At 40.0% G+C, this 26,055-nt stretch overlaps 1 protein-coding gene across 17 annotated transcripts in view; it reads left to right on the forward strand.

Annotated features, from left to right (window-relative positions):
• The window catches only part of ARID1B (AT-rich interaction domain 1B), a 446,074-nt gene that overhangs the window by 318,056 nt on the left and 101,963 nt on the right, over positions 1-26,055 (forward strand). For all 17 annotated transcript variants that reach the window (XM_032799678.2, XM_032799682.2, XM_032799685.2 and 14 more), the window contains 2 exons: positions 8,307-8,396; positions 23,310-23,489. In XM_032799678.2, coding sequence (XP_032655569.1) covers positions 8,307-8,396; positions 23,310-23,489 — 270 coding nt within the window. The remainder of the gene's footprint in view (positions 1-8,306; positions 8,397-23,309; positions 23,490-26,055) is intronic.

A 26,055-nucleotide genomic window follows, 5' to 3' on the forward strand; every position in this document is an offset into this window, starting at 1 on the left:
AAAATTTTTTTTGGCATCTCATAAAACTCCTATTATGCATTTTTAAGCTTCACATTGAAGATTTGGCGGGACTTGAATTTGTAACAGAGGCCCCGCTTCTGCCACACACAGTCCACACAGGTAGACCTCTGTGACTGCAAAGAGCCCCATTAAGTGCAGTCTACCCATCGGACATTGCACAATCAGGCCAATGAAATTTTTCTCCTTAGCATTTTAGTTAAATGGGTATTAAATAAACAATAAACCCCAGAGTTTTAACTCTTTTGAATATAAATCAGTTCTCAATTAATTACGCTTTAATTCCTAGGGTATTTAGATTGTAAACTCTTTGCAGCAGGGACCATCTTTTTTGTTCTGTGTTTGTACACCCCCTAGCACGGTGGGGTCCCGCTCCATGACTGGGGCTCTTAGGTGCCACCACAACACAAATAATAATAAAAACAATGATCAAAGAAAGAAAATGGATAAACCTTTTTAAAGAAACAAACAACCTTGCAGGTCATCTTTATATATCCGAAAGAAACCAAAAAAGCACCAACTCTTTTCCCCTTGTGGGTCACCATTTAAGGGTTAAATGGCGATCTTAGCATTGTTCTCCTTTTGCTGCTTTTGGTCTAACTTACAATTTTATAGTCTGTTGAATTTCACCATGTGAATAATCTACAGCAGCACCAGTTAAGCTAATCTTTCTTCAAGTCTCGCAGTGTTGATTTGCTCGTTCTTTATAGAAATAATTTTCTCTTGTGACTTAACGAGATTTTGTTCTAAAGCTTTTATTAAATAAGGGGGAGATTTCCAAAGTACTCCTTTGTAAATAAATAAATACTTGTGCAAATGGTTACAGGTGCCCATCATTTTATTTGAGAAACTCCCGACTTCACATTTCTAGAGGAGGCAGATGAAATTGATTTCTGTAGTGCCTAATTTACATACGCACAGTTCTAAAGTTTGATTTCGCCAGCGCTGTGTTTGCATGACTGTATATGCAGGATAAGGTTCTTGCTCGACAATTGACATTATTATCAGTGTTAAAAATTAGAGTGTTAGAAAGATTTTACAAGCTCATCGTAAATGGATGCAAAATAAACTACACAGCATAGATCTTCTATTTGATTTTTAACAGCTCCCAGAGGAATTTCTGTCCCTGACCCTAAAGGAATTCTCATCTTGGGGCTGTACAATGCAACCAGCAGTACCCCTGCATCTTTTAGTAACTTATAAAGTCATAGATGGTTTTTACATGTTTTAGGTTTACTTGAAATATTCTGTCTGATAGCAGTGCCTCAGGCATACACAGTATAAGTGGTAGTGCCCTGTGTTAACATGGGATTGCTGTTTATTTACAGTCCTGAGTCACTGAATCATTTCTCTCATGCAGAAGTGTTCATTATAATGTAGACACTTACTGTCTTGCTACAGTCCTTTCCTGAGTGACATAAAAAAATAAGTCAGTATTTTGTTCTCGTATGCTTTAGAGTTCCTAAATGGGCTGAGGATCCAAGGCCCCAGGCACTGAATATTTCATAGTAGTGCCATGTTTGGTCTTTTGGAGAAGGAACTCTGCCTCTAGACTTCCGTTTGCATACTCTTGCGAAGTGCAGAAATGAGGCAGTTGTCATATCCCATCATAATACTGCATACTTTGAGTTTTAGTGCAAATATTTTCCATTCAAATAGCTAGGCAACTTTTATATTTTACTAGTTTGTTTCTTTGTATTGCATATAAATCTAATGTATCTTTTAAAATCAGCTGTTGTAATTGTGGCTAGTTTCTCTGACACAGTGTAGATGGAGGATAAAGAATACATAGCACTTCACTTGCCTTCTGTGGTTTGCCCATAGGGTGATCAAACAGCAAGTGTGAAAAATGGGGAGAAGGGATAGGGGGTAATAGGTTCCTATGTAAGAAAAGGACCCAAAGATCAGGACTGTCCCTGTAAAATTGGGACATCTGGTAACCCTATTTGCCCATAACATTTGGATGGTTCATAGTTCTGCAGAAAGAGCAATCCTTATTGGTATTCTTTGGGACAAATCCTTATGGCTACAGAAATAAGCCCAGGATTTTCCCCTCAACAAGTAAAAATGGGTGGGAGCTAAGCAAGAGAAAATCTACTTGACATGTTCTTTATTCTTGCTGTTTTTTTAAAAAGGAAATCAGTCTGAAAATAATCTGTTCATTTTGATGAGGAGGCGTTTAAACCTCTCTGCTACTGTTTATACCACACTCATCGCTGCAGTGTCTGACCACCTAAAATATATTTTTATTGCCTAATCTGAGCTGGTCCTCCAGCTGCTTTGGCTGTCAAGAGCAGCCACATCTCAAAATCAGTGATGAATGAAAATCCCAAGACGCACCTGAGACTTGCTCTCCCTTCTCCTTAGGCTGTGGCAATTTGATTGGTTGGTGTGAAACTGTCACCATTTTACAGCAGCACAAGAGTTGGTGCTTGATCCTGTATGCTTAGCGCTGTGTTGAGGGTTGAGATGTATCCCAGGGAAGTGGCTCACTAGTGTTATTCATAGACTCATAGGTCAGAAGGGACCAATATGATCATCTAGTCTGACCTCCTGCACAACGCAGGCCACAGAACCCTACCCATCCACTTCTATAACAACCCCTAACCTATGTCCGAGTTATTGAAGTCCTCAAATTGTGGTTTGAAGACCTCAAGCTGCAGAGAATCCACCAGCAAGTGACCCATGCCCCACGCTGCAGAGGAAGGCGAAAAACCTCCAGGGCCTCTGCCAATCTGCCCTGGAGGAAAATTCCTTCCCAATGTTAATCCCCCTGATATATTTATATAGAGCAAGCATATCCCCCCGCAGCCTTCTTTTGGCTAGGCTAAACAAGCCAAGCTCTTTGAGTCTCCTTTCATAAGGCAGGTTTTCCATTCCTCGGATCATCCTAGTAGCCCGTCTCTGAACCTGTTCCAGTTTGAATTCATCCTTCTTAAACATGGGAGACCAGAACTGCACACAGTATTCCAGGTGAGGTCTCACCAGTGCCTTATATAACGGTACTAACACCTCCTTATCTTTGCTGGAAATACCTCGCCTGATGCATCCTAAAACCGCATTTGCTTTTTTAACGGCCATATCGCATTGGCGGCTCATAGTCATCCTGCGATCAACCAATACTCCAAGGTCCTTCTCCTCCTCTGTTGTTTCCAACTGATGTGTCCCCAATGTATATCTAAAATTCTTATTATTAATCCCTAAGTGCATGACCTTGCACTTTTCACTATTAAATTTCATCCTATTACTATTACTCCAGTTTACAAGGTCATCCAGATCTTCCTGTATGGTATCCCGGTCCTTCTCTGTGTTAGCAATACCCCCAGCTTTGTGTCATCCGCAAACTTTATTAGCACATTCCCGCTCTTTGTGCCAAGGTCAGTAATAAAAAGGTTAAATAAGATTGGTCCCAAAAACCGATCCTTGAGGAACTCCACTAGTAACCTCCTTCCAGCCTGACAGTTCACCCTTCAGTACGACCCGTTGGAGTCTCCCCTTTAACCAGTTCCTTATCCACCTTACAATTTTCATATTCATCCCCATCTTTTCCAATTTAACTAACAATTCCCCATGTGGAACCGTGTCAAATGCCTTACTGAAATCGAGGTAAATTAGATCTACTGCATTTCCTTTGTCTAAATAATCTGTCACCTTCTCGAAGAAGGAGATCAGGTTGGTTTGGCACGATCTACCTTTAGTAAAACCATGTTGTAATTTGTCCCATTTACCATTGACCTCAATGTCCTTAACTACTTTCTCCTTCAAAATTTTTTCCAAGACCTTACATACTACAGATGTCAAACTAACAGGCCTATAGTTACTCGGATCACTTTTTTTCCCTTTCTTGAAGATAGGAACTATGTTAGCAATTCTCCAGTCGTACGGTACAACCCCTGAGTTTACCGATTCATTAAAAATTCTTGCTAACGGGCTTGCAATTTCATGCGCCAGTTCCTTTAATATTCTTGGATGGAGATTGTCCTGGGCCCTCCGATTTTGTCCCATTAAGCTGTTCAAGTTTGCTTCTACCTCAGATGTGGTAATATCCACCTCCATATCCTCATTCCCGTTTATCATCCTTCCATCATCCCTAAGCTCCTCATTAGCCTTATTAAAGACTGAGGCAAAGTACTTATTTAGATATTGGGCCATGCCTAGGTTATCCTTAACCTCCATTCCATCCTCAGTGTATAGCGGTCCACTTCTTCTTTCTTTGTTTTCTTCTTATTTATGTGGCTATAGAACCTTTTACTATTGGTTTTAATTCCCTTTGCAAGGTCCAACTCTACATGGCTTTTAGCCTTCCTCACTTTATCCCTACATGTTCTGACCTCACTAAGGTAGCTTCCCTTGCTAATCCCACCTTTCTTCCACTCCTTAGGCTTTCTGCTTTTTCTTAATCACCTCTCTGAGATGCTTGCTCATCCAGCTTGGTCTACAACTCCTGCCTATGGTTTTTTTTCCCTTTCTTGGGATGCAGGCTTCTGATAGTTTCTGCAGCTGCGACTTAAAGTAATTCCAGGCCTCCTCCGCATTTAGATCCACAAGTTCTTCAGTCCAATCCACTTCCCTAACTAATTTCCTTAACTCTTTAAAGTTAGCCCTTTTGAAGTCAAAAACCCTAATCCCAGATCTATTTTTGTTTATCCTTCCATCTAGTTTGAACTGAATTAGCTCATGATCACTCGAACCAAGGTTGTCCCCTACAACCATTTCTTCTATGAGGTCCTCACTGCTCACCAAAACCAAATCTAAAATGGCATCCCCTCTTGTTGGTTCTTCAACTACTTGGTGAAGAAATCCATCTGCTATCACATCCAGAAAAATCTGAGCCCTATTATTCTTGCAAGCACTTGTCCTCCAGTCTATATCTGGGAAGTTAAGTCTCCCATGATCACACATTTCCCATTAGTGTTTACTTCATTAAAAACATTAAAGAGGTCTCTATCCATATCCAAATCAGATCCCGGCGGTCTGTAGCACACCCCAAGCACTATCTCAGGGGAGGCTCTAGTAGCTTTTTCTTTCCCAGTGTGATTTTTGCCCAGACAGACTCTGTCTTGTCCATTCCATCACTTCTTATTTCTTTACAGTTAACCTCATCATTGATGTACAATGCTACTCCACCACCTTTGCCTTATTTCTGTCTTTCCTAAACAGCACATAGCCTTCAATACCTGTACTCCAGTCATGACTACTATTCCACCATGTTTCTGTTATCCCTATAATATCCGGTTTCACTTCCTGCACCAGTAGCTCCAGTTCCTCCATTTTTGTTACCTAGGCTCCTCGCATTAGTGTACAGACATTTTAATTTTTGGCGTTTGGCTTCACTGACATTCTTTACCCTGTTATGCACAGACATTCTACCACCAGCATCACCTGTTAGTCTGGTATCTACACACCCTTCCTCCTTATGTCAATTCTTCGGTCCACGACTGTATCCCTCTTACTTTGTTTACTTCCCTCTCAAGGTTAAATTCCGGCGTGGAGATCTCCTGGACATCTCCCAACCATCTCCCCCAAATTCCTAGTTTAAAGCTCTCTTAATCAGTTCGGCGCGAGCCTCCATCCTAGAAGTCTATTTCCCTCCTTACTCAGGTGAAGTCCATCCCTGAGAGAACAGTCTTCTGTCCGTAAATGCTTCCCAATGACCGTACATCCCAAAGCCCTCCTTATAGCACCACTGCCTGAGCCATCTGTTGATCGCCATAATCTTGTCACACCTTTGTCGCCCTTCTCTAGGAACCGGCAGAATCCCACTGAAGATCACCTGAGCCTCGATTTCCTTAAGCGTCTTCCCCAATCTGGCATAGTCTCCTTGATACAGTCCAGCGAGTATCTAGCCGTATCATTTCGTTCCCACATGAAGGACAATCAACGGATTCTTTCCCGCTCCCGCTAGGATCCTTTTCAGCCTCAGGTCCACATCCTGTATCTTAGCACCCGGCAGACAGCACACCCTTCTGTTCTCCTGATCAGCTCTAGTTACAGGCCTGTCTATTCTTCTTCTCAGTAAGGAGTCTCCAATCACGTAGACCTGCCTTTTCCTGGTGACAGTGTGATTCTCCGGTCTATCCCCTGCACCCACTGGCTGCAAGTCCTCTCGATTCCTATTCACCCTTGCAGTCCTCCTGGGGCTCATATTTGGTGTTGCCTCCATTGACTTCTCCCCTCCTTCTGCAGGACTAGCTGCTCTTCTCTTTTTCCTTGCCCTCTCTCCTTCAGCGACCACCTGCTGTGCCCCTTCTTCATTTTCCAACTCTGCAAACCTGTTCCTGAGTTCTATTTCTCCTTCACTGGCCTGTCTTTTCCTCTATCTGGTTCTCTTAGTCACATGCTTCCACCGTCCACTTTCCTCACCCAGCAGTCCCTCCTCAGAATTCTTTGGTCCTGCTTCCGTCTGCATGTCTGAGCTTCTCCCTTCAGCCCCCTCATGTCTGTGTTCCATCATCTGCTCGAACCCCCTTCTAAACTCAACCAAAGTTTCCACCTGCATCTCCAGTCCTCGGATCTTTTCTTCTATCAGCTCTATCAGGCGGCACTTCATGCAGATGTAACCCTTTTCAGGTACCCCCTCCAGCATCATGTACATGCCGCAGCTTTCACATTCAGTCATCCTCATTGTGTCTTCCACTGAAGCCTCTGTATCAGTCCTGGCCTTCCCACTTTGTGCCTGGCGGTCCAAGCCACACAACACAACACGGACCCCCAACAGGCACCGGGCCGCTGGCAGACCACCACCCACTCCCTTACCTGGCTTGCTAGTTCCTCTTAGGCTCCCCTGCAACCTCCCCCTGTAAACTCCCTCTGAAACTCCCCTGTTTGCAGTTCTGTTCGCTGGCTGCTGTGCCTCTGCAGCTGTCTGTAGAATAAGCATGGGCAGAGGGTGATGCTTCCCCTGGGAGAGGGGAGCTGCCTGTCCCATCTCTTCCACCTGTGGCCCCACCCACACTCCACCTCCACTCTACCCCAAACCCCATCCCATCCCATTCCTCACTGCGCCCCCTTTCCACTTAGCGCCACCACACAGCACGTCCCTCATCTTCTTCCTCTGTTCCCTGCAAGGTCCTCACAGCCCCCTGTCCCGCCTCTCCTCTACCCCTTCCCCGGTGAGCCCACCCCCACTGCTCCCCACATCTTTCCTCTCCTCCACCCCCTCCCTTGCAGGGGCATGGGGGTGAGGAGGGATGCTGCGAGCTGCCAGGACCGCTGGAGAGGGGGAGTGGACTGGAAGAGAGGAGGGACTCACCAAGCAGCAACAGGTGACAGGGGCCTTGGGGAAGGGGATGGAGCAGAGAGGGGAAGAGGCAGAGCGCAGGCAGGGCCACCATGGCCCAGGCATCCAGCCTGGGTTGGTGGCGGCTGCACCAGGGGAGATTTAGTCTCCCCTGGCCTGTTATAATACCCACCGCCCATGATATTAAGTCCCTGCTTTGCTGTATAATAGTGTTGAGGGAGGAAAGCTCTAGTGTTCTAAGCCTCATTGGTTTGAAAGTCTGGTCTCCTTGGAATAACAGGTGAAAATGTTGATGATGCTGTCTGTGCTCTTTAACCTTGCAGAATAGATAAACTGTGATCTATGCAGTTTACAGTAGTGAGGATGATGGTGTTTTTTAACATGAACTTAAAATTGGGTCATATCTGCTCTTTGTGTATATGAAAGATACCATGCTATTTTTTTAATAAGAGTAAATGTTTGCCTTTCCTTTGAATAACAATATACCCCATCTCTATCTGATCTCACATACACCACGCTTTCACAGCATGTGCATACTTTCGTTTTTTATTTCTGTGTTACACTTGGACATTCAAATATATTAAGTCCACCGATTCATTGAAATATTTTTTTTAACGGTTGTTAGTCTTTTCTGTATTGACTGGATTTTTCTTTGGTTATATTGTTGGCAGCAGTCCATGTCTGCTTGGCTGGAGGCCAGTTTAAACTCGGCAGGGTGAGCCCTATTGTTCTGCAGACTTGGATTTTGTTAAATTCTCTAACAGAAATATGTGTCAGGAGATTTACAGCTGTAAATTGGATCATGTCAGTGAGGTTGGGAACTCGCTCAATACAAAATTGAACATTTCGGCATGCCTATTGCTAAATATGTTTATCCACACTTCCTCCTTGGGTTACCAAAAAAAAAAAAAAAAGTTGTGAAAAAAGCTAGACCTGCTGAGCTGTATCTTTTAATGTATACAATTGGTACATTCTTTGATGTGCAGTGGTTTAAAAAAATGTAACGGGTTTTGGTCTGTTTTTTAAATTTTCTCTCTGTTTGTTGCAGGTAGTCAAATGCCACCTCAGCCTCCTGGTAGTCAATCAGAATCCAGCTCCCATCCTGCCTTGAGCCAGTCACCAATGCCACAAGATCGAGGTTTGTTAGAATTTATTTATTTATTTATTTATTAGTTTACGTCAGATATACCTTTTGTTCTCAGGAGTTCATCAGTGTGGTGGAATTTCTCCAAGTTCGTTTCTCTCAGTAGAATAATGACAACCTTCATTTAAATAGACTGTGTGGGGTTCTTAATTCTCTTGTGGGAAGAGTAAGTGAATAGGGGGATTTACCACAACACAGTTGGATGCAAGCCTTTTTAAAAATACTGTAAATAGCAGTAATTGTAAAAGGATTCTGCTGCAAAGTCTTAATGTTCTTCAGAATTCAAATAAAATAAACTTGAATTATAAATATGTAACTTGGAATTTGATCTCTGTAGAATAGAAATTATCTGGTTTATAGACCACAGTTTTCTCACTTTAGCAAAACTCTGATGTATCCCACGTCTTTGGATGTAGGCCGTGGCTGGTCTACAGCCTAATTCTAGAAAGAAATTTAAAATCCCTTTACATTGAAAAGAAGGAGGGGGAAACAAGCTGGTAAGGTTGAGTGGTTCAGGATCCCAACCCAGCCGCCCCTTACCTGCAAAAAGTGTTGGATCCTATTCACAGTGTAGTGAAAAGTTGGCTAGCAACAACCCCATTCAAGCGGGGCTGCTGCTGGCTAGCACAGGTTCACTCACCAATGTGGACAGGGATTTTTCTCATTACAACTGTATTATAACCCCGCCACCCCAGGATAATAGTATATCACAGTTTCATAAACCAATGATAGCAAAATAATTATGGAACCAGAGGTGCTGTCCACATTATGATTGAAATGTGCTAGCAACAATTTTATAAAACCATCTTGCCATCTGAGATCACGACAGAATCGTGTTAAATGCCACCACTACAATAGTCTTGGTACTGAAGATATCCTAGATCCCATTCTGTGACTCCGCAAATACTTCTAGAAGTCTGTTTGCAGCAAGTGAAACCCATGGTATAAGTGAGGACAGAATGATGCATTCTGGGATATCATCCAGGAAGTACTAAGAGGATTTCAGACAAAGGGGGAAACGGTTAATTGAAAAAAAAATTTCTGTATTGAAGTGTGCCTCCTCCATGGGATGCTGGTTAGCAGAGAACATTTAGTATATAATTATGGGCTTAACTCAGTTGTTGTGTTTACAGGTCACCTTTAAACACAATCCATTGCTAGCACAGGGCCTCAGTTCCACCATAAAAATTGTTTAGAGTGATCCATATGGTGGAGAGAGAACCATTTCACTAGCCAGTACTAATGCAGTATATTGGATGCGATGGACTGTCATAAAACAGTGGGATTGCATCAGGCAGGGGCTTCAGAGGCCAAAGCATCTCAAAAGATATGTGCGTTTCTTGATTGTGTCTCAGCATAGTATGTGGCACTGCCCAACAAAATGTATCTTTACAGCGTGGATACATTCTGTTTGCCAGAAGCTGAGAATGGGTTTGATTACCTGTTCTGTTCATTTCCTCCAGAGCTCCTGGCAGTGGCCACTGTCAGAAGACAGGACACTGGGCTATATGGACCTTTGGTCTGATCCACTATGACTGATCTTATGATATATATTGTTAGGCTTCAAAGAATGGGTTAATGACACTAAGGATGAGTGGGATGCTCTAACTTTGTTGTGTGGGTCAATCTCTTGATCACCTTTCTAGAGGGGAATTAGGTGGTACTCAGTGGTTGAAGTGCCCAGCCGGGGAAAGGTGGCGTGAGGTGAATCAAAATTGAAACAAGGGAGAAGACAGCTGCCAAAACTCAAAAGCCAAATCGGTGAACAGCAGTGGGGAAACCAGAATGTATAAACAAGGTTGAGTTGGCCTAGGTTTCTTCCCAGTGCTGTCACACAAAAGGCTTTCACAGATGGAAGCTGAACCTAGTAGTATATTTTTAAAAAACATATTTTAAGCTGCAACTTTGGGATTTGTGTTTTAATAACTTTTGCATTGTGTTATATGCAATGTGCTTTGTTTCTGCTTGGTTATAAATTGAGACTTCTAGCATGTTACACACAATCCATGTGACCCAACTTGTATAAAATGTCCATTTGTTTCATGCAGCCGATATGAAATTTGTAACCAGCTAGGTTATATTGATTTTGTAGAACATGATCCCCAAAGCATCTGTAAAGGCTATGCAGTACACAAATAAACATGCATACATTCCCTTTTGTGCCCTATCATTGATTAGAGGCTCCTTTGAAATGGAAAACTTCACCTTTTAAAAAGGCTTTTACATTAGTTGATTCCTTTGCTTGCTTGAACTGATTTTCACTGACTTGGAGAGGGAAAGGAGGAGGAAAGGTGGGTCTCAAAGGGAACGTGCTTGTCAATTACTGATAAAAACTGAGCAGAAAATCGTTGCTGCTGAAGACACCTGATCCACAGGCATCTGTTACAGTAATTTAAACACTTGGCTCACTGATATGAATGATTTCCGGCAAAAAACACTGAGTGACCCTCCAATTTAGGATAACGTGTTTCTGTCCCTTCTAGAACATCACCTAACTTTTCTTTCCTTGTTTAGATAAATGACTGAATGAACAAAGGGTTTCTAATGGCTTACTGAATGGAATCCCATACCCTCAACACTTGAAAAAAATATTATTAGTCAGATATACTGCAGCTTGATTGACAGGGTAGAATTTGAGCTATACCACTTCTAAATCCTAAAGCCCCACACTGAACCATTATGTTTACACTTAGTTATTTTATTTTGAAAGTGTTTGATAGTATTTTATCCTTCTTTCCATGGTTACTCAGCACCCAGCTGGGATTGCTCATGTTTGCCAGTCTAAGGCTGTACATCCCATACTGTAGAAGTGCAGTATCAAGGAACCAGGTTTTTTTTATATGATGTGTGTGTGTATGTTTGTAATCTATGTTCATGTGCACAGTAATAGGAATTTCTGTGGGTTTTGGATATGCCAAGCCCTTCAAATTCCTTTTTATATAGTTTATTTCTTACTTTTTTTTTAGCGGTAGTGTAAAAAGTTACCTATATTTGCAAATGATTTTGAAAATCTTTCATATCATATCTGGTCCATACTTCCTTTGACCTGGTACGATACCAGTGAAAACATTTGGCTCATGCTGCTCACTTCCATTCACATTTTGTGTCCTTTAATTATTTAGATTTGATACACAGTCAATGGAACCTCTAAGGATTTTATCAAAATAAGTTGTTTTATATGTATGGTGCCACAAGAAATTACACAAAAGTGGTTGCTTCATATCTTTTTGATGCAAAGTTTATAATATTTTTTCTTAGCTTGATGGGGCAAATTCAGTCTTCAGTCATACCACTGATTTTAATAGAGTTACTCCAGATTATACTCTGGCATCATTTTCTCTGCTTCCGTACAATTAATTCAACGTATTTTACAAACATTAATTATTTAAGCCTCACAATCCTTCCATGTGGTGGTGAAGTAAGTAATATTGAACTTGCTTTTACAAATAGATAAACTGAGGTACATGGCGGTTTTATAGTCAAAATTTTCAGAAGTAGCCACTAATTCTGAGGTCCTCAATTTTTAGGTGCTTTAGTTTCAGAGGTGCTGAGCATCCAGTATTTCAGCAGAAGTCAGTAGGTATTGTGGATGTGCAGCGCCTCTGAAAATCATGCCTTAGGTGTCTCGAATTGGACATACAAAAACGGACATATCCAAAATTAACAAACACTTTTTTGAAACTATGACCTAAGGGATAGATTTTTAAAGTTCTTTATGCTTCTAATGCCCTTTGAAATCAATGGAAGTTAGCTAGGCATCTAAATACCTTTAACAGTCTGTTTCTTGATGACTTGTTCAAGGTCACAACATGAATTAAGGCCAGAGCTGGGAATAGAATCTAAAAATCCTAATTATTCTCTGGCCTAAACACTAGATTACACTCCTTCCCTTATTACAGTAGCCTGATCATTTTATTTGTTTGTTTTACAAATACAAAAGTATATTTTACAATAAGGTCGAAATTTGACTTTTATTTACCTCAGAACAAACGAAAAGTTCTTTCCTGTATCCTAAAAAAGCTCACAAAACTCATCTTCTCCTATTTAAGTAAATTATTTTTTAAAATTCTCATCTGAGTTCAAAAATTGCATGCCAAGTTTCAGTCTTCTTTATATTAAAATAGTAAATTGGGAACTTGTGAGCACCACTGAATGTAATGGAAACAGTAAATGACCACAAACTCCTACTCTTGCATATGCTGTCATAATGGGGATACTTAAAGGAGCCTTATTTATTAGGGCAAATGAATATGGGTCAGAATTAATTTATAAAAAATCTTTAATTGTTTTTCCCTTATAATTTTCACAGTGGTGTATAGTTAAATATTCATGATAATGCTGATGATGTGCTAAAGGTCTTGAAATAGATCTGGAGTCTCAGAATCAGCACAGGTTATTTAACCCTTTTCATCTAATGCACCATCAGAGACTTGCTCAGTGAAATCCCAGAGCACTGGAATAATTAGAAGATCATAATGAGGATTTAATTAGTCCTTGAGATATGCTGAAATAGGACCACTGAGAACTTTTCTGTTTGGACATGGATTGCAAGCAGAATTGATGCCAATGCAGTTGCTGTGATGTGCTGGAAAATGTATTCTGTTGCTGGAGGCAGTTTCATGGCACCATTCTGTGCCTGTCAGATCTGCATGGAAGATGCCCAGAGTGAGAGCTTCTGAAATTGTTGAACAGTAATCATCCTCTTCTCTCCTCCTCCTCCCAGTATCTTTCTTGTCATCCTTCCCACTTCTAGCTTTATTTCTTTACTTTGTTTACCTGCTGCAGCCTGTCATGGGAGGGGGATAGTACTATAGTATATTTTGCTTAATATCATATCACAAGGAGAAAATGGGTAACAAATAGGATCCAGTTGTGCTGAGCAAAATCTGGATCTGTTTAACACAGCTGCGTGTAAGCATTATCTCCAAATCTAGTCCTTATTTAGTATTAGATCTTCACAGAAGTGATATTTATCAGTAGCTGCAATGTAGTAAATTTAAATAGCTTTTGGCAGCAGAGATGTTATCCAGCAAGAGGTAGTAACAGATGGGATGTGATCAGGCATTTTGATGTTTTCTTTGTGCTTCCCTACAAAAAACTAAACAGCAAACTGAATTTCTGTAACTATAAACTGCAAATTTACTCATTAGATTTCATGAAGTTTTTGTTATCCCCTTTCAAGTTATTTTCTTTCCTCATATATTCTTTCCTCTTTCCTCATATTGTCACTATACAAGCTTCACCATTATTTAATTTCTTTTAATAAAATATAATGATTTTTACTTGTTCAGATGGCATAGATTCCAATTTGGGAATTTGTCCCTAAATTTCCTCCACAAATCCTGATATGGTTTAATACTGACATTTGATGATAGAAACTCTTTTCCCTGAAATCTATTCCTCATCTTTAAAAAGAAGACAAGAAAGAAACAAGAAGAAAAAATAGATCAAAGAACTCTGATTGCAACAAAAAAGATGCGGTAGTTTGCTTTTAGATCTTAAAAAGATCCCCCTTCCTCCTTACATTTTTGCTCTCATTTGGGGATTTGGGATCTACTCAGAGCACAGAGGAGCCTGTCATTAAAATTCTTCTGCTTGCCATGTTAACGATTACGCCACTTAAGGTTAAATCAGACTTGGAAATAAGTTTACTTGATGTAGGCTGAAGTGTTTCAGGCTCTTAAAAGGGAATGTGCTCAAGGTGTGCACCAGAGTGCAAAGCCACAGGTATGTTTGGGTGCCTTCTACTTTCACCCCTTTCTCCAAGTGGGTGAGTGTAGCAGAGCTAACTCAATCTGACATACATGAACAGCACAACCTGCTACTAGGTGAATTGTGTTCTGGACAACCAGAGGAGTGTTTCATGTTAGACACAGAGCAGATTTTAGCTGAAGCCATTACAGATTTTTGGAAGCAGTTATTAGTTAGAAGGATGCCCCATAAAAACAGTTATTCTCAACTTGAATGGCATTACTGAACAGTCTCAATGCTCTTCCTCCTCCCCCTTCTTCCAAAAGGAAGACAAGCACATATAAAAGTGATCAAATAGTTGGCAGAATTGTATTGGAGAAGCCTGTACTGCACCTGGTTTCCTTGAGGACCAAATTCAGCCTGGGTGTAACTCCTGTTGAAGTGAGCATGGGTTTTACGAGCTTGCACTAGAGAAGAATTTGGCTCTTTGTATGACTCTGAACAGCACTGTCACATTCCTGAGCACTTATTTCACACACAACTTTAAGGGGAGAAAGGTGTCATCAGTATGTCTGGTTGTTTTACCTCTGCATTTTTTTCTGGAATAATGCAAGTAGAGTGACCATATGTCCCGATTTTATAGGGACAGTCCCGATTTTGGGGTCTTTTTCTTATATAGGCCTGTCCCAATTTTTCACATTTGCTGTCTGGTCACTTTAGATGCAAGTCATATGAATAATCAGGAGAGCTGGGTTGCAAAGTCTCTGCTTTGTCCTCTGCTTTGGGCTATTAGAGTCTGAATGGCCTTTGGCCTGTTGCATAGCAGATGTTGAAGGGAAACTGTTCCTTTACTTGTTTTACAATATTTTAAGTGATGCACGATGCCAAACCAAGTTAATTCTTAAAGAATCCAAATGCCAATTTCAGCAATTGATGGACGTGGGGTTCAGATTGGATTTGGATATCAGACATATTTCCCTTACCAGCCAGCTTCAGCTTTGAAGTGAACTGATAAGTTATGGCATGATGCTAAATATACAGCAGTATTGTCTTTTTGCAAGAAGAATTGAATGGGAATGTTTTAGGAGAGATAATAAGCCACTTTAATAAACTTCATAACCACAGAAGTGAGGTTCAGATAAATAATGAGACTGGTACAATCAAAACCTGGAACCAAATCTCCAGATAAATTTTGTACAACACTACCATCTGGTCATTGCTCTTTTCTTGCTGATTTTAAATATAGTTATACTGAGAATGAATCTTTATTTCGTCTTTTACATTAAATTGGGAAGTCATTTTTTGAGGTTAGAGGAGGGGAATTGAATTAGTCTAAGGGAGTTTATACAGTTGCTAACGCTGAGACTCCTCTACTGAAAAGTTTCACTGACTTCATTAGACAGCCTCTGAATTCTCTGTCTCTGGGGTCTGGGAGTGAAATAAGCCACAACCAGTCATTGATGAAGAACTTGACAAAGTGACAGTCGTCGTTCCTGTCACCAGGCTTACTGTAAAGTTACTGAGTCTTATCACTATCCTTGGGACAGCTTCCTATCATGGCCTGTGACACCTGAGCTGCCTCTGGTCTGCCTATTGAGCAGCATTATACTTTCAAAGATATTTGGTATTTACGTTACCTTAATTAATCTTTATACGAGGCCTACCTAAAAATAATGAATGGCTAATCTAAGCTCCCTATTTCTTTTTAAGTCAATCCATAAGTTATCTGAGATCTAAGTAATATATTTAACAATAGCTTATATTTATTTTGGTCTTTTCATTCTAAAGCAGTGGTTCCCAAACTTGTTCCGCCGCTTGTGCAGGGAAAGCCCCTGGCGGGCCAGGTCGGTTTGTGTACCTGCTGCGACCTCAGGTTCAGCTGATCGCGGCTCCCAGTGGCTGCGGTTCAAGCCGCAATCGGCTGAACCTGTGGACGCGGCAGGTACACAAACCAGTCCAGCCCACCAGGGGTTTTCCCTGCACAAGCGGCAGATCAAGTTTGGGAACCACTGTTCTAAAGGATCCCAAATGGCTTTGCAAACTGCGATATAGATATTTATCACTTAGGAGCTGCTACCAGAAACAACAGTGTGAGGACAAGGACATTTTGGGGCTGAAGTCAATGGGCTAATTTTTCATTTATGAAAAATGTCACATAACATTTTATGTCCATGTAAGACAGACAGGACACACTGCATATATTTATGGTTTTGTCCTCAAAACTCTGCATACTTCATGGAATTTGGTATATTTACCTCACAAGAGGGAAGCGCTAAGAAATCCAGTGGAGATTTGAACCTGAGTCTCCAACACACTAAATTTTTCAGACCTGAAGTTCTGACCATAAAGCCTGCAGACCCTACAGATTAACACACTGAAAAATGCCCTTCCTTCCACTCTTTCATCTTTTATTTTCGTAAGTATGCATGTTATGGGGGAAATAGACAAATGTCAGTTGTATAAAGCAGACAGACTCCTTAGAATTTTTCACATTGGTGGTCAGATTTGTTTTTTTCAAGGCATGCTACCAGGTGAAATTACTGTGGATTTCTTTTCTAACTACAGTTTACTGTTGTCCCAGTTTCCAAAGCACCATGGCAAAAGGCATCATATACCGTGTGTGCTGCAGTAATACATTGTTTGCGTGTGAAATAGTGTATTAAGGGGCACATGAACAGTCGTCTTTGCCTGTGTCAGTGTGTCGAGGACTCCACAAATGTCTTTGCTTCTCTTCCCTCAGTGCTGCACTTAAACTTTACATCAGTGAGCATTAGGCAAGAGTTGCATAAGGAAAGGTTGGATTTTTCTTCCCAAGCTACCATCTGGGTAATCTGTCTGACCCTTCCCCTGATTCCAGTGTATCAGTGATAGTTTATATGAATTTCAAGGCAAGGCAGTAGCTGAGCAGGGCTGGGGGTGTGAAGACATTTAAATATCATGCATGCCATATCTACACAGGGTTTTGTAATATCAGAGAAAGAACTGAGAGAGAGTCAGTCAGTTAACCTAAGAGCACAGCTGGTAGAACACTAGGGGGCCTGGGTTAAAGCCTTAGCTAGGTCATTAGTTTCCATCTTCCCCAAAGCTACTGGCATTGTCAAGAGAAACTGGCTAAAAAATAAACAATGAAGATATTGTAAGATATTAAAGCATAATAGAAAATGTTTTTTTAAATAAATGCAACAGATCCAATATCCCCACCTCCCCCCGGATAGAAACTTGGCCTCTTTGTGAAGAGGAGCAATAGCTCTCGCTGTCTTTGCAGTAGGAGATGATTTTGCTAAGGTGGTGTGTTGTGTGACTATTATTTCACACATGCAAAGAAACATCTTTTGTTGAACTGGTGCAAAGAAACAAGGCTATGAGTCTGCAAATAATAGCAGATGCCAAGATGAAAATAAATTGTCAAGGTGCCAAAGAGAAAACATGTTGTGTGTTATTGTGGCCCAAAGAACCCTGAATGTTTTTAGTGGCATCCTGATGCATTTGTAGAAGAAGTTGAGGTTCATGCTAGCTAATGAAACAGCTGAATGTAGAAATTTGATTTCTGCATAGTTGATATGGCAGAAATAAAACATTTTTTCCCAAAACGCTTCAGAATTGATTGTAGAATGAATGATGAGTCAGAGCTTACATCAACCCTGAGTATTTTTCCCCCATATAATTTTGAGATCCTCCAGCATTTTTTAGAATACAGGATTTGTTAGTTCATGTAGTGGAAGATGTCTTTTTAGGGGCCATTAACTGAGCACCCTGGCTTCACCATTGCTCTTTTGATTCTGTTTCTAATTCACTTCATAATATTGCTACCCTTCAGTTCAGAGGAGGGTACCACTTCTCAAATATTTGTATGTAGCGTTCTGTTAATTGTTTATTAGATCAAATACAAAAAAGGATTTTGTGTCTCCTCTCTCCCTTAGGAATGCAGCTCTTTGAACCCCATTCAACATGCGCCCTCCCTCCTACTTTTAACTTTTATTAAAATCTCTGCTCCTGGGCAAGTAAGAAAAATAAACAAAATCATATGCAAAATGTGATTCTAACTATAGTCTTTTATGTGACTCAGGCTGTCACCCTGGGGCAGGAAGCGAGCTCCAGCTCCAGCCCAGTGGCCTCCCGGCTACCCTCTATGAGCAGAGCTTCTGTCCAGGCTCCCAGCTCCCTACTCAGAGCCTGACAGCTGCCCAGGCTCCACACACAGAGCTCTCCGTTGGGTGGCTGCCATGCTCCTGGTGGGGAGCAGGGAGCCAAGAGCCTAGGGGGGCAGCTGGGCTCCCAGCGGGGAGCTACACAGAGCTGAGAGCCCAGGCTCTCAGCCCCCCCACACTGCCCCTCTGAAGTCAGTGGAAGCTCTCCTCATTATGACGTGCACCACTGGCAGAAGGAGGGTAGAGGACCACCGCAGTAATTGCTGCAGTGGCTGTAAGTTGACTTATATTAGGTTGACTTAAGTTTGTAGCATAGACATGCCCTGAGTGTCATGTCCTGGAAGGAGGTTCTCCAGAGTTCAAACCAAATATGGAGCATTGAAAGAGTCCCTCTCAGATCTTAAAGGAGAGCCCAGTACATACTAGGACTGCAGTTTGGAAATTGGTTAGTGCTTGATAGATAGCCCTGGAATGTAGCCATATTCAGTAAATAAATAGTGACGGTGGGCATTGTACAAATACGTATTGGGCCTGGTCTACATTTAAAAGTTAGGTCAGCAGTTAAGAGAAGGGAGAAATTCACACCCCTGCTTGAGCATCATAGATATTCCAACGTAATCCCAAGTGCAGGCATGGCTATGTCAGTGGAAAAAAATTTCCATTGACCTAGCTACCACCATTCAGAGTGATGGATTACAACAAAGGAAAAACCACTTCTCTCACTGTAGGAAGCATCTACACTATGGCACTACAGTGCTATTACTGTGCTGCTGTAATGCATGTAGTCTAGACATGGCCTAAGTGAGTCTGAGTGCATTAGTTCATGAAGTGTCTAGTACCATGTTTATTTATATATATATATATATACACACACACATACATATGAAGAGAAAAAGTAAAATTGTAAATCTCTGTGATAAACGTTTCAGACACAAATAAGTATCAGTAATGTGTAGGATACTATAAAAATACCATTTACTTTTTCTAGCCCTTTCTGAAGGAAAAGAAAATTTTTCATTATCAATAGCAAAGACTGCGTGTTTTATTTTTGCATTTTGCTAAATTTGTATCTAGCCAATTTAAAACTTCAGGTGTATGCTTTATTTGAATGTACAAATGTATTTTATCTTAAGTTAATTTTATAGCTGTTAATAGGTAGTCTCCTACAATTTCACTTGTTTCCTGAAAAATGCAAAGGCAACTTTAAGGCCTTTATGGATTTTGTACTTAATAAAAAGATTATTTCTTTAAAAAGAAATATGTAAATAAAAAATTTCTATACATCTTAAAAATACAGCAGCATACACTTTATTCAGCTTCTCTTTAAATAGTTCACTTTTACCAAATCTCACTTGCATATTTTCCCATGGCAAGTAATTTCTTCTTTTGATGGCTAGTAAAATATAATTTTTTCCACATTACAATAAATAGATTTTTTTTTGATGAGTACATTTCCATTGTGATTTTTTAAGGCTAAGCATACTGCTGTTTTACAGCAGTTTCCTAAAAGTAACAAACTTGTCATACAAACTGACACATCTGATGCAATCTACTTGTTTGACCACCCCAGTCCTGCTCAAACGTAATCCTAATGTAATCCTACTTTTCTTCTTTAAAAAAAAAAATCAAAAAACCTCCATCTTAAATCTATTCTTTTTTGTTTTGGTTATAAAATGAAGATGAACATTTGTGGGAAAATGCAAATAAGGAAAAATGAATGTATGCCAGCTGTTCCCTGCCACTCTTGATAAAATTCCTAAAATTGATGCACTTTTTCTTTTTGGTGTGAGAACTTTAATTTCTTGATCATTAACTCATTTACTTTCTAAGATATTTGGCTTCCTGCAGATATTTGGAAGCAAGCTTGGACTTCTCCATGGAGCCATGGGAGCATGGCCATGTCTCAGGGAAATCCAGATCAAGACTCAATCCAATCCCTCCTTCCCGTCCACATCAACAGTGGGACTGTAACACGACCTATTTCTCTCCAGAAATAGGCCTTAGGGGGCAGGATATCCCACTTCTAAGGGCATGGTTCTAACTCGTCTCAGACAGTTGGGAACAAAAGATAACGTAGCACAGATGCGCTCTCTGCATCTCCAGGCTCCATCACATCATAACTTCTTCCCCTCTCCAATCTCAGAAGATAACAAGAAACACCAGACCATCCTGAGAGAAATCTCACATCTTCTGAAACCAGGGGCGGGCAATAGAACCAGTCCCTCAGCTCGAAAGCTGACGAGGATTCCACTCCCTTTGCTTTGTGGTCAGACAGAGATTCGGGAGCTGTCCAGTTCAACCAAAACCAAAACCTCTAGAAGCTGAACAAGAGGTCAATTGGGGTGGAGACTCTTCCTTCCATTTTTGTTGCAGTCTCTTCAGGAGACCTTCCAGTGTCAGTGGATATGAAAGAAACGTATCTGCACATACCCATCAGGCCCTGTCGCAAATCATTCCTCCACATCACCTGTGGAAACCATCACTACCAATACAAATTATAGCCTTTTAGTGTGTCCACCATAGCCAGGAAGGACAAGAAGGTATTAGGAGTGATAATGGCCTGGCTGAGGAATCTTTTTAGCCAGTGCAACATTTGGAAAGTTAACCATGTCATATAGATTAAAAGGTCCATTGTGAATAGGAAGGCTGTGTACTTTATATGCTTACTGGCTATAGAAGTGGGTTTACTATCTTTATAATAAAAGACTTATAGTGCAGCTAGTACAGAATGTTTCATTGAAATGGATCCCAGGAGTGTGATACAGGTGGTGTCTGTTGGAAATATTAACATTTATTTCATGCCAACTATTATGTTAGGATTTAAATTAGGTACTGTGATGTCCTCTGACCACAGATTTTTTGTAATAAGTTTTGTGTGTGTAGTACAGTAACTATTTTACAATGTAGGAGTCTGTCTCAAAACAGAGCTGAATACGAAACTCACATAAATTTTCTCTGTCTGGAAGTACGGAAGTTACCAGTCGGTATTACCCTGTCTTCAAGGCATCTCTTTTGACCTTGACTACCATGATTTGTCTTGCCACACTACAGTATATACTGTTTTGCTTCCTCTAGAGGGCTCACAGACTATTTAAAGGGATACTACCCAATTCCTCACACTACAATAATAGTTTATTAAATGTTCAGTACTTTGTCACACTCAGTATCTCACAGTGGGGAAAATATGCTTACAGGTAGAGCCACTGTCCCTTTTTTTGCTTCTTCTTTTCACCAAACTCCTTTCTCTGTTTCTCTCCCACTTCCTTATCTTTGTATCTCTCCTTCTTTCATTCTTCTGCATTTCCTTCCCTGCAGCAACTTCCAGTTTCCCAGTACTCATCTGTGGGCTTCATTTTTACCCTTCTCCATTCCACCACTAATACAAGCAATGGTGTAATATTTTTCTCTCTTTAAATCTGACATTTAAGCTGTCATTAGGCTTTAGCGTTAACCCTCTTTGCCCAATTAGATTAATGGAGCGAAGAGGAAACAGACACCTTTTGTATCTGATCTCTCCAGTCTCAGAAGACAACACTGCTTGAGTTTGTATTCCGTTTGCATTTGGAAGGTTTTGTTTGCAGTCATGAAGGACAGAAACTTACTCTTATTTTTTTTTCAGGAACGCTTACATTCTGCAGAATCTGAATATGGCATGCAGGCAGCATCAACACATCCAGCAAGCTGGATCTAGCATTTTATACTGTGCCGTAGAATCTGAAAATACTATCTCTCCACTGCAGTAAAATTGCCAGTTTAAACCACCTAATCCCACGGAGTATTGACTCAAAAGTGTCTGCAGTACTTGAGGAAAAAATAACAAAAGATATTTCATTTTTTATTTGGATATCTTCATATTCTTGCTGCGTGACATTTGTATTTGAACATAACTTTTATTCAAATGCAACTTCAAGGCCTAACATGCTTTTGCCTCACTATATGTAATTCTATTTGTACTTGAAGAATAGTGAAAAAACTCTGTTACTCAAAACTTTATCTGTAATGTTGAGTTAAGGAGGCCTTTTTTCAGGCAAATGTAAAGACTTGCTGTCTGCTCAGCACATCATCATCAGAGTTAAAAGCAGAACTGAAGACACTCTCAGAGAAAAAACCCCCGCAGAACTAGTAACTGTGTACAGACATTTGATGGGCTGCATTTTATAAGATTTCTCTCTCTCTCTCTCTCTTTTTTTTTTTTTAATTATTGGAAAAATAAAAGTTCCATGGAATCCCCTCTCTTCCCTCCCATTTTGTGGGGTTACTACTATGACTTTATAGGGCTGTTGATTTTTAGTGAATTTTACTAGACCGCTGATTGTAGCTTGAACTATATATCAAAAATGTAAATCATTAATACTTTTTATTTATGGAGGGAAAAGAAAAAAGTATGCAGTTGAGATGTGTTGATGACAATATAGATGCCTCTAAATTGGTGGAATAAGGATCTGGAGAATGGATGAGGACCGTTAGGCATACTTTATTTATGACTGCTACATCCTGCTCCTCATTTCAGTGATGTTTGGAGCTCTTATAAGTGGCATAGGTAACAGAAGCATGGACAAAAAAGTGCTGTATTCTGGCAGCAAACAGTCAGACGCTAACCTCCCCTCCCCTGGTGAATTTAGTTATTTTTATTACAGTGAGCAGACTTGCTGTTAATTCTATTTCTGGAGACTTTCAGTTTTTGAAATTGTCTTTCAATTTAATTAAAATAAAATAAGTAGGACTCCACTGCCCTTCTTTGGAAAATAAAAATTTATGAGCCATATCTCCTGACTTTGGAATTTGAGTCAACTTCTTTGCTGACTGCAGTGGAGTTATGCCAGCAGAGATTTTGGCTCATCGTCTCTGGTTCTGTTTGTTTTCTGAGGTGAGCAATTATAACTGTCTGTTGTCTAGGAATCTTTACTTTGAAAATAATTGAAAAAGTTTCTTCATAAGGAAGGGATCCCTTAAAGAGAAAATATAAATGTCTTCAGAAATATGAAAGTGAAAGTTCTGTATATTTTTGTTTTGCTATTTATCTCCCTTTTCTGTATTTATATTTTTGTTTTGCTATTTATCTCTCTAGGTTTTATGGCAGGCATACAAAGGAACCCACAAATATCCCAATATGCACCTCAACAGACTGGGCCTTCCATGTCACCACATCCTTCACCTGGAGGCCAAATGCATCCTGGGATTGGTAGTTTCCAGCAGAGTAATTCAAGTGGTACTTATGGGCCTCAGATGAGCCAGTATGGACCACAAGGTAATATAACAAACAAACCACGAGACATGCTGTTAAACTGTAAGGTAAAAAACTAATAATTTTGTGGAAAACTGTTGTTCAAAGAGTGTCTTTTTTTTGAAAGGACTCAGTGACGCACCTTTTGATTTGAAATAATTGCAAAAACGTCTTTAGCTAACATCATATTCAAAATGTTATTAGCAGTCTTTGTATTCTTTAATTTCTCAGTAAAATGCACTAGCATATGGCACTTGAGTTAAAACTTTTTTTTTGCATATTATACTGAGGCTAAGCATGAGGCAAGAGATTATTTGACATTAAAAGATAATTTGGGGACATACATCGAGTTGTTTTCCGGTGTTGCCTCATCTGACTTGGTGACTGAAGAGAAAACTGGACATATGTATACAAATAAAATAATCCAAAAAAGGCCCAGACACAATGTTAGACACTTCGTAAATTTTAAAGTAGAGTTAAGTCTGCTTGAGTTGAAACTACCAGTTATTTCCTAGAGAGGTAGAAGCACTAATGGCCGTTCATTTTTATTTTCCATTTAGACTAATAATGGACAGTATTGCTAATTAAATCTGTGCAAAACCTAGGAGTTTCACTTCACTTTGGCTTGACGAAATATTTTAATTGGTTAAATCTGTGTGGTTTACACCCTTCCAACTCTGTGTGGAGTTTCAGGTTTGAATTAACACACAATTTCAAACGAAATTAATCTGAAACTCATGGGTGCTCCATGATTTTTCAAAAATGGTGATCAGCATTTTAGTAAGTTAGTTAGCTGATTCACTTACCACTCTAGGATACAAATCACCAAGACCCACTGATCTGTATAGGTTCACATTTTCCCAGTATTTCCTTAATTGCTTTTTGTCATCAGCTACAGTATTGATAATGGTCTTAATTACTTCCTAATTGTCCATATCTCTTCCTGTTTTTGATTTGTTACTTTCCTGTCTCCTTTGAATGGAAAGTGAAGATTTCAGGGTATGTTTGTAAGAGCAAGAGTTTGTCCTGGGTCAGAACATAAGCTGGCCAAATGTTTGTCCTTGTCCAAAATTTGCCTACTCACCAGTGTTGGATATCTCATTGTACACCACTTAGCTAGCTCCCATTAGCCAAGAGATGACAGCATTTCAGCACTGTGTGTGTATACTGATGAAGCTGTTATTAATTATTCTTTATTATTTTATTAATTTACTCTGTCTGAGTAGATTGCTGTCTTCACTGGTTTGGTTTTCTGGCCAAGGGAGTAACTTCTTCTAGATTAACACCACTGTCTCTCTGTAAATGTGCCACCAGACAATACACATGGAGTATTGGATCTGTAATGCTGCCTGGCCCATTCTTTTGGAGGCCAGGCCTGTCATCCCTAGGATGTGCTTGAGTTCTACCAACTCAGGGAACAAGTATAACAAAACTGGTTCCAAAACAGGACTTCCCTTGATATGTGGAGCCCCGAGGTCAGTTTGAAATTTTGTAGTAAATGTGGTCTATTAATGAGTATCATAATCAAGTAGTTACTGTGGGAATGTAATATTGAGCTCTAATGTATACGGTTTGTGAATTTTAACTAACCCTTCAAATTGAGAGCGAGAGATAGGTCCTTTTATTTTGCTTGTTTGACAAAACTGTTGAGGGATTTTAAAAAAAAAGAGAAGAAACAAATTCTACCCCTGAACATTTAATGCACACAACCTTGAATTAGTCTGTTGCTTCTTCTTTAATGGATAACCTTTAAAGTTAGTATCTATTTAGAGATTTAATGAATTTGCTGCGAAACCATTGTATATACAGGGACAGTATTTCCTTTCAAATTGGATCAAAAAGCTTATCTGTTTCAGCAAGTTCTTCCCAGTGCTTGTTTACTGAAAGTAGCTATTCTATTGAACAAGGTCTGTATCTTGATCCAGGAAATTCTGTACAGGGCTCGTCAGAATGCTGTTGGAAGTGAATTCTAATGAGGATGATTTTAGTATTCTGAGTGCTATCAGAATTAATCCCTCTCCTTGTTTTGTTTTGGTGGCTCTTCTCACCCCATAGAAAATCCCTTTCTCATTAATCCCTATGATACATTTCTTCTAGTGCTCTGAACAAAAAACTAGGAGCCAAGAACTCCTGAATTCTAATTCTAGCTCTGCTGCTGATTCCCTCTTTCAACTTGGGCAAGTCAATTAATTTCTCTGCTTCAGTTTCCTTAACTGCAAAATGGGGATAATAATGCCTCACAGGGATGTGTGAAGATTAATTAGTTATGTCCAATTTACTGGTGCCTTCCTTTTGTTTGTAAAGCATTTTGTAGTTGTAAAATGTTGTAGGAGTGCTTCTGTTATCTGAACAGCGAGCAGCTAGCTTAAGTGGTAAAAATCCAGTGGATTTATTATGTACCATCATGACTTCCAGCCACATTGATACTGTTAAGATTCCAGACCATGGAAATAGTTAGTCTCTGTGCAGTAAAACATTAGCTGAATGAATCCACACTGATTGAATGGAAAGATTTTTATACTAAATCAATGCATTTAAGTAACATGCCAAATATTGCTTTATTTTTCTCTTGAGTTCAGCAGTTTTTTTG

The sequence above is a fragment of the Chelonoidis abingdonii genome, chromosome 3, assembly GCF_003597395.2.
Source record: "Chelonoidis abingdonii isolate Lonesome George chromosome 3, CheloAbing_2.0, whole genome shotgun sequence".
Taxonomy (NCBI): Eukaryota; Metazoa; Chordata; order Testudines; family Testudinidae; genus Chelonoidis; species Chelonoidis abingdonii.